This window comes from Meleagris gallopavo, chromosome 2 (genome assembly GCF_905368555.1).
Source record: "Meleagris gallopavo chromosome 2, MGAL_WU_HG_1.1, whole genome shotgun sequence".
Classification (NCBI taxonomy): domain Eukaryota; kingdom Metazoa; phylum Chordata; class Aves; order Galliformes; family Phasianidae; genus Meleagris; species Meleagris gallopavo.
Genome location: NC_139405.1, coordinates 66,333,151 through 66,342,876, shown reverse-complemented (window position 1 = coordinate 66,342,876; position 9,726 = coordinate 66,333,151). Strand labels below are relative to the sequence as shown.

At 41.3% G+C, this 9,726-nt stretch overlaps 1 protein-coding gene across 13 annotated transcripts in view; it reads left to right on the top strand.

Annotated features, from left to right (window-relative positions):
* The first annotated feature begins 3,992 nt into the window (after window positions 1–3,992).
* ARMC2 (armadillo repeat containing 2) overlaps window positions 3,993–9,726 on the top strand; it is a 68,632-nt gene continuing 62,898 nt past the window's right edge. For 8 of the 13 annotated variants that reach the window (XR_014881449.1, XR_004158946.2, XR_014881448.1 and 5 more), the window contains exons 1-3: window positions 4,008–4,480; window positions 8,476–8,697; window positions 9,504–9,576. Coding sequence is in view for 6 of the 13 variants with exons in the window: in XM_019613035.3 (XP_019468580.2) it covers window positions 8,504–8,697; window positions 9,504–9,576 (267 nt within the window). In the remaining 7 variants the exon portion in view is untranslated. Of the gene's footprint in view, window positions 4,481–8,475; window positions 8,698–9,503; window positions 9,577–9,726 lie in introns of all 13 variants that reach the window. The other 5 variants (XM_085217521.1, XM_031552509.2, XM_085217519.1 and 2 more) reach the window with 4 other exon arrangements.

The following is a 9,726-nucleotide window of genomic DNA, read 5'->3' as shown; positions in this document are numbered from 1 at the left end:
GAAATCCCACTGAGCCTTCTCTCCTCTAGGCTGGACACTCCCAGCTCTCAACCTTTCCTCATAGAAAAGATGCACCAGTCCTTTAATCACATTAGTAGTCCTATGCTGTATGTATGTATGTATGTCTATGCCCAGTATGTCCATGCCTTTCCTATATTGGGGAGCGCATGAGTGGATCTAGCACTCCAAGTGAGGCCTCATCAGTACCCAGCAAAGGGGAAGAATCATCTCCCTCAACTTACTGGCAACACTCTTCCTAATGCAGCCCAAGAGGCTGTTGGCCTTCTCTGTGGCAAGGGCATAATGCTGGCTTGTGTTCAAATTGGTGCCATCACCCCCATGTTTTTTTCTGCCAAGCTGCTATCCAGCCAGTAGGCCCCCAGCATGCTGAGGTCCCCCTGTGTGGGACTTTACATTTCCCTTTGTTGAACTTGTTGAGAACTGTTTCAAGCCCATTACTCTAGTCTGTCTGGGTCCCTTTGAACAAGCCAGTTATCTCATCATATAACCAGTGGTCTTTCTGGGATTGTTTAGTCTGAAGAAGAAGTAGAAGAGGAGGCTCAGGGGAGACCTTATAGCTCTCTGCAGCTACCTGAAAAGAGGTTGTGACAAGATGGGAATTGGCCTCTTTTCCCATATAACTAGTGATAGGACTAGGGAATGGTCTCAAGTTGCACCAAGGAAGGTTCAGGTTGGGTATTAGGAAAAATTTATTTACAGGAGTGGTCAGGTGCTGGAACAAGCTGCCCAGGATTAAGTCACATCCCTGGAAGGCATTCAAGAAAAATTTAGATGTTGTACTAATGGACATGGTTCAGTGGAAAAATATTGGTGGTAGGTGGACAGTTGGACTAAATAACGCTGGAGGTCTTTTCTAACCTTGGTGTTTCTATAATTCTGTGATTCTACTCTTGACAGATTTCCCCTGCTGCTTGTATAGGAGACTTTCATAAACTTGTTTGATTAAAACTTATTTGGTTACCTAACATTGGGTTTGTTTCTAAGTGCTGTAAAATGAACTGCTTCGCCTGCCTTTGAAATGAGGTACAAGTGATACAAAACACATATTTTATTTAACAGGATATACCAGATGGTCTATGCAAAACTGCATACAAAAGAAAGATTTTTGTCCAGATCTGAGGTAGGGTTGTTTTGTTTTGAAAAAAAAAAGAGGAAAGAAATTAGAGGGAAATGGGGATTGCATTTCTGCTTGTGTTGCTGAAATTGCACTGAGGGCTGCTATTACAGGTCAGCAACAAGAAGTAGCAAGTATGATCAGTGAACATTTGATATGCAAAGTTTTTAACACTGTTAAATAACTTTGAATTGCATTGAAATATAGGCCATGTATACTTAGATACTCAGATAAGATTTATTTCTAGATAAATTTATTTCTAGATAAATTTAAGTTAGCTGAATTGAAAATGAGATTGGATACCAACACAAAATTCTTTTCATGATTTTCGAACATTATAAGTAATTTCAGTGAACTGCTCAGAACACATTGTTTAAACATCGACAGTCTCTTGAGCAAAAACTGACTTTCTTAGACCTACTCAATTTATATGTTCTGTTGACACTTCCATCCTAAAAGGAAGTTTCTGCAAACATGCAGATTTAATTAAGTATCTGCATTTAAAAGAGGTGCTGAGAGTTCATTCAATAAAAAGCACATAAGGAAAGGGATTTAAGTGAGAAAGTTGCAACGACTGAGACAGCAGAGAAACATCAGGAAAGAAATATTTGCTATAATTGCCAAAACCAACAAAAACAACAAAAAAACAACAACCAAACAAATAACCATAAAATTAACTCTTCAATTATTGACCTAGAAAATAGTGAGGAGAAATAATATGCCTGTGAAAAGGATTAAAGATGTCAAGAAGGATGGCTTAGTGGGTTTAACTGGGTGGATTTAAAAATTGTTTAAAGAATGATGCAATGATAATAGTAAAAAGAGATTCAAACTGGCTTTACTAGGAAGCAGATCTACAGATGTTCCTGTGAAACTTCATATGTATTATCTCAATAAAAGAAAGGTTGAGAACAAAATAACAGAATGAGCTAACTGTGAATAATCTGGAAATAGCATATGCACACAAAAATGCACATCCTCGTTCTTCGGGTGTTTAAGGAGAGATATAAAAAGAAAAGCAAGTACAATACTAACAAGGCTTTAGTTACTTCCGAGGTACTGAACTTGGCTGGAGAAGAAGGATGACTAGATATCTCATAATTGGAGATAAAGTGGAAGACAGCAGAGGTGAAGGCATATGTTATGTAAACCTGATAAGGTTACACGTGGTGATCTTTTTATGTTCCTGTCAGGACTGTAAGAAGATGATTTTTGTTCTAGAAGAAAGGGGTGAAACAAGTTTATGGCAATACTGAGAAACATGAATTAAATTTAAAATGACAACGGGGTTTTTTTCTAACAAACATGAGAAAGTAAATGTTAATCATGCAGAAGCAATTAACAAAAGAAAGTTTAAGTCAGTAAAATATATCTCTATATACTAATTTTAAATATACAGCTTGCTAACTTAAACTATATGCATAAAATGAGCTTATTTGGAGATACATGCTTTCAGATATATCTTGTTTGTTCTAAGAGAACCAAGGAAGAACCTTGATCAGATGAAACTATTTTTTTAGATTTTTCTGTTATTCACAGATAATAAGCACTGTCACATAGCAGATTTTAGATAAATTCAAAATGCATTCAGAGCAAGATAAAGAAGAGTCACAGAATTGTAGAGGTTGGAAGGACCTCTGGAGATCACCTAGCCCAACCCCCCACTAAAATAGGTTCCCTATAGTAGGTTACACAGGAATGTGTCCAGGTGGGTCTTGAACGAGAATGAGACTCCACAGCCTCTCTGGGAAGCCTGCTCTGATGCTCCGTCTCCCTAACAGTGGAGTTTTAAACTCACATTTGCATGGAAATTCTTGTGTTCCTGTTTGTGCCTGTTGTCCAGTTGCTGGGCACCACCAAAAACAAAGGCTGTTCTTCTTAGTCACAAACAACATGCTTACTGTAACAGGGCTGTCTCTGTTGCTGTTACATGTCTGGAGATCTGATACGGGCCATGGTCACGTTACCCACACCAGTACGAGGGGCCCTCGAGGAAGATGCCTGGTGCAGCTGGAAAATGGGGTCCCATCAGTGGGATCTGGCTTGGGAGACAGCTTGGGGGGCACACTGCCAGTGACCCCCTCATGCCACCCAACCGCACGTGCGTATGTGTGTATGGCAAAGCCCATGGGGTCCTGAAGAACACGGTATCACTGCCATATGTGCATGTGTAGCAAAGACCCAATATGGAAGAATATGAAACCAGTTATTTCTCAGTTTCTCAGAGAAAAAGATGTGAGAAGACGAAATAGTGCTAACTGGAAGCTGTTGGAGTTGAGTGGAGTTGCCTAGGGAAGCTGTGGTGCCCCATCCCTGGAGGCACTCAAGGCCAGGCTGGGTGGGGCCCTGAGCAGCTGAGCTGGGGGGTGGCAGCCCTGCCCACAGCAGCAATTGGGGCTGGTTGGGCTTTAAGCCCCTACCCAAACCAAGCCATTCTAAAACTGGTGCACGAGCTGGGGTTTCGAAGATGCAGCTATGCCATGATTTGGTTACCTTGGCAATGACCAATGCTTGTAGCCGCTCTAGCTTACTATGTCAAAAAGGTTTAACTACACTCGTTTTGATCAGTATAAATCTGAGCTTAGAGAGAATGCAGTGTAACGGCACACATCCAACAACTTTACCGAAATGAGTAACTCCTGTCAACACTAAGTTTATTTCGTTGCCACCTGTTACCAGGTTCTCCATGGAGGCCAGGACAGACCTAAAGAAGCGCCTGCCACCTGAAACCCACCCCCCCGCGGGCACCTTCCTGCAGCAGGACCCCTATCCCTGCCCCTCTCCCAGGGTGCGCGACCGCCACATCCAACACCGCGCCGCCGGAGCGATGACCCCGAACGCCTCAATCCACCACGGCGTGCTGCGCATGCGCCCGCGCAAGCGTCCCGGCGTCTTGGCATCTGCGGCGTCTCCCCTCCACTCCCGCAGGTGTTCTCAGGGAGCGAGTGAGGCATTACGGCTGTGGCGGGGCCGCCATCCCCTGCCAGCGGTGAGTGAGGGGCCCGTCCGTCACCGGCGCGCAGCCCGCGGTTCGGCGGCCATGATGTGTGCGGTTACCATGGGAACATCCGGCGAGCGGGAGGGGAGCCGGCGGGGCAGCGCCTGTTGCCGGCGGCAGCCGCCCCTCGCTAACTACCCCAGAGTGCTGATATGGCAGGCGGACTCTGGGTTCAATTATCACCCATGATGACACCGATGGCTACAGCACGGGATTTCTCTTCGCTGATGCGGTGAGGCAGTGTGTGCTGCCTGTAATCGGTGGGGCAGAGCTCACTGCGATACCTTGTTTTCATCCAGCGTGGTTGTTTAGTAGGCTTTGGAAACATTTTTGGTCTTCCAGATCAGGTTGGTGTCTGCTGAAGGCTATTTCTTTGATGTGATGATTTGGTGCTTTTTTAAGCCTGAAGCTGGTACTGCTCTGAGGTGCAGTGCTGTGCTTAGTGAGTGCTGAGAGCTCTGTGTGTATTTTAGTGATTAAATGATCCCGTTTCTGAGATCTGAGCTACACGTAGCACCGCACTGACTCTGCTGTCCTGATGCACTCAGCCAGGCTTTGCTGATTGACCCAGAGTGAGTGCTGTGAAGGTGCAGCTATCTCACTGCTAGTGATAGCTGGGTCTGATCTGGGGTTCTCTGAACCATACTCTGTTGAGCTGGGGCTCTCTGATCCTATGCTGTCATCTGCTGCTTTCAAATCTTTCTGTAGAGTAAAGACAAGAACTCTGGAGGAAGCAAGTGAGAGGAAAAGGCAAGAGACCGAGTACAGCTTTTCAGAGGCTGATGAGAGACAGAGAGGAGCATCACCTGTGCAAGTGAAAGGCTGCCTGGAAAATGGTGACAGCAGCAGGGACATGGCACGTGCCAGTTATGTTGACCTTGAGTCTGCAACATTGCCATTATGTGTCCCTGCTGGACTAGTGAGCAAAATGGGAATGTTGCTGGATTTTCAGAAAGAGGCACAGATAATTAGAATTATTTCTGATTTTTACCTAAGGTATTGTATTTTAAAGAAAGGCATAAGTAGAGTTTTTAAAAAGTGCATATATAGACAATCTTACCAATAAATAATAATTAAAAAAAAAAGAAATATTCTCATTAAAAAGCAAAAAAAAACCAACAAAACGAACAAGGGTAAAACTAGATGGCAGTCTAGGCAGCTGGTGCAGTCATCCTTCCTTCATCCTGTGTTACTGCTCTCTACTCCTTGCTTCCCACCTAACTCGAGAGGAAACTGGCATGATATAACTAGCTTAGGGTACTTGCTCAGAGCTTCTGGGGTTTGGGATAGCAGAGAGCAGGTGAAACTTCATCCCAGAGCGTTGCTGCAGAAGAGTAGCTGCTTGATACTTAAATGTTTCAGCCTTAGGCATGATAAAATAGGGAATATAAATCTTTCTGTCAGCTTTTTGAGAAAGAGACAGTGGTTGTACTGTCTGTGATGGCACACCATGTTGGCACAGCAGCCAAATTCAGATAAAGAATTTCCATGGTTCTTAATTGCTTGCAAGAAATAATAACCTTTCTTATCTTATCATGTATATATACATCTAGTTTATGACATTGCTTACTTGTTTCCTTGTGCTTTATTAAATTTTCTGGCTAATAATTATGGGATACCAATTAGTAATACACTTGTATCCTATCAGTACTACAATTCTGAATGTGCATAATAGTACTATATGCCAAAATTAGGAAGAGTTAAGCTGTCATGGGATTGGTGCTAAACTTCAGTTGTGCTCAGGGCTTCCCCCTCCCCATGAAAGCTCCCAGGGCCACTGCTGTCCTTCTTGCTGGGTGCCTGAAAGCAGAGACCTGCCAGCTGCCACTCCTACAGCAGCAGCAGGGAAATGTGATGCACCAGAGCAGCAGTGTGAGCTCAGTCAGGCATTCAAAATAAATCATAGGTACCCTTTGAAATGTTAATTATTAAAACTTAACTCTTAATGACTTGGAAGCGTGATCCAAACAGTGGCCAAATGCTAGAACTTAGTAATTAAACTTATGGTTGAAAAGTTCTATTACCAGTTAAAATGAAATAGATAAGAAGTGAAAACAAATAAAAAATTATTATACTGGAAATCTTAACTGCAATTTGCAAATGAATGTACTTCTAGAATAGATGATTTGCAGTCAGTCATAGCATTAACAACTGAAGGTAGTTGTATCAGAGATGGTACTGATCCACAGAAATGCATCGTATCTCTCAGGTGGCTTCTTAATACAGCTATGGAGAACATGAGTGTAAATGCAATAAAATACACATTTTAATGGACATGATGGTGATGATTGACAGTTGAGATAGATATCTTAGATCTTTTCCAACCATTATGGTTCGATGGCATTCCAGTGTCAAAGCTCCGAGGCTTCAAGAGCTAGAGAATATAGCGCTCTTTAGAGATTGAATGTAAGATATTTTATCTTAAAAATTCAGCAGGACATCTGAAAATGCATGGACCAGAAAAAGAAAAAATGTGAATTACTTCACATTTCTGATGTGTAGAATCATGCTGAATACAATTTACTATTGTTTCTGTTCAACATGGTTCTTATCGCCCTTATGTCCTACACATAAGGCCTGCAACTTGTAGGTCAAAACCTTGACTTGTAAGTAGCTGGGAGAATAGGGAATGGTGGTCTACCTTCCCTGTTCAGTGAGAAATAGCTGTATAATTGTTCCAAACACAATTCCTTAATTAATGCTCTTGAATCACGATAGAGGTAAGAGTATGGATCGTAGCTAAATTCAGCTACAGTGAGGAAAAGTAATGTATTAATTGTAATAGGAAAGATTAAACATACTGACAGACTCAGGCTCCTGATCTGTTCCTGTGTTTTGCTGTTCTGCATGCTGAAGTGAAAGACGTTGGTGCACTACTTCTTAATTTGACCCTGTGTAGTTAACCTGAGGGGGTTGTATTGTGTATTAATTAAAGAGACTGCCAACATGTGCACAACCTGAAAGAAAGAGCAGAAGAGGCAGCTGGAAACTTAAAATTGTGGCTAGGAAGAAATAAACTAAAAAATTAGAGAAATAGGGCTTTTTCTTCATGGTTCCTTCCAGTACTTGAGGGAAGCTTATAAGCTGGAGGAGGACAGTGGTAGGACAAGGGGGGATGGTTTTAAACTAAGAGAGGGGAGATTTAGGTTAGATGTTAGGAAGAACCGTCTTTACTGAGAAGGCAGTGAGTCACAGGCACAGGCTGCCCATAGAAGCTTTGGGTGCCCCATCCCTAGAGGTGCTCAAGGCCAGATTGGATGGGACCTAGGCAGCTGAGCTGGGAGGTGGCAGCCCTGACCATGGCAGGGAGTTGGAACTGGGTAGGTTTTAAGGACCCTTTCTACTGCAGCCATTTTATGATAGCTCAGAAATAAACAAGAAAGCAGTATCTGATCTACTGTTGGCTCTTTGTCTTAAACAAAGCCAGAGGATAGAAGATAGGGTCTGAGTCAAAGACGGTGCAGAAACATGTTTATGTTTAGGTAAGTTTGAAACACAAAATGAATTTGAATGAATTTGGTCTTGTATTAAATGGGGAGGTTGGTGGCCCTGCATATGGCAGGGGGTTGGAGATTCATGATCCTTGAGGTCCCTTCCAACCCTGGCCATTCTGTGATTCTGTGAATTTTTGATAGCTTAAAGTTCACGATGGATTTGCTGCAAAACGACAAGAATGATATTTACAGAGACCTGCACCAGGATAGCCAGCGATTTTTGGGGAATTTTGGGTTGAAAGTTTGGGTTGATAATTTATCTTATGTTAGTGTTGTCTTTGTTTGGATATGCTTGGGGTCTTTGCTTATCAATTACTGATAATAACACCTCAGACTTACTACAAAGCTTTTCTTGGTAAAATCAGTAACTCACATTGTTGTTTTTTTCCTAAGTCCATTGGAAATAAAGTTTCTCTATAAGGCTTATTATTGAATTCCTGTTTGGACTACTGTATTTTATAAGTATTCAGGTGTTCTGAAACAGATTTTCTATTGTTTTCGGGAATTCAGCATTTTGCTGAGAAAACACTGTAGTACTAACATGGCAATTTTTAGTTCCCACTGGAAAAATAAAGGTTCTCCATGTCAGATGCTTTCTACTCTGCTTCTGCATTTTCCTACAAAACTGAGAATTAAGAAGGGAAACATACTATCAAGAACTGCTTATTTCCCACCACTTTGTTATTCTCTGATACCTTTCTTTTTCTTTTCTTTTCTTTTTTTTTTTTTTTGGTAATACCTTAAGGTAGAAGAAATATTAATATATTAATATTTCGTAACTTAAAAGTTGCACTGCATTCTCTATCTTTACATGTTCTTTTGTTTTCTTCCTGTACGTTACTTTACAGAGTAAGGCAAGCTTCAAAGAATGAAAACATGGAAAAGCCAGAGCCATTCTACAGGCTTCCAGTGTCAAAGCAGAAGACCAGTTCTGAGATTATAAATGAAGCCAGAGGTGTTCTACGAACACTAAGAACTCAGAGGCCATTTACACCTGCAGAGGATCAAAGGAAACTTTTTGGATCTGGATCTTCACGGGCTCCTCAAAATAGACCTCCTTCAGTTTTTAGGTACTGTGACTTTAAGATTTTTCAAACATCCTTTAGCAGCATGATTTGAATCTGTAATTGTGTTTCTGGTGATTTTTCTCCTGTGTTAATCTGTATTCCTAATCACATCCTATGCCTTTTTCTAATGATGCTTACCTTTGGTGTTAATCTGCATGTCCCAGAAGTTCCTGTGGATTAGAGCTACCAGAAGCACTCGTTACACTAGTTTTGTATACAAGAATAGTGTAAAAAATATGGTCTGTAACATACCTTTCTTTTTAAGACAATATTTTAAAAATTGAATAATCTTTATATTTTTCTCTAGAAACTGAGAAAGCATGTTTATTTCATCATAAACTGTTTGTGTTTCAGCACTTTCTCAAATCTCTTAAATACAAAATTACACCTCTTGAAATTAAAAAATGCTGTGTCTGAATTGTGATACAAGTGAGTCAGTGGCCATACTGTGTTCAGGAACTCTACATATCTTATGTTTCATGTTACGTAGTGTACCCTTACATAAGACAAGAACCTGAGAATGACTTGGCTGTTCATTGATGATCAGGTAATAAGATAGCTCAGGCTGGCATCCATGCTTGTTCTATATGTGCTACAGCAAGGAGAGTGTTCATGCCTGTACATACCTGAGTTTTCTGCCCTGCAGTGTTCTGCAGCCTACGTCAGATAGCTTGAGTGCTAACCACAGTTGTGTTTTTGCGTGAGGTTAGGCATATATTAGAGAACTGTTACAGATGTGTATGAAATAAACTGTATTGTGGCAAGCATGAATCTGCTTTATTAATTTATGATTGATTTCTTTATCCTAGTCTTCATGCTTCCAGTTTTGATTTGGCTGAATCAAGGCCTGCTTCTGGTGTTCGTCTTAGCCCATTGGATTATGTGAGTACTCTGGATGTAACTCTATGCAATGCTGACATAAAAATATGTAATAATTTATGCGGTGCGATGTAATTCTGGAATTTGATATTGTTGAAATAGGTTGGAGAGAAAAAGAAGTCTGTCATAATATTAGTCTGATACTTATAAAGT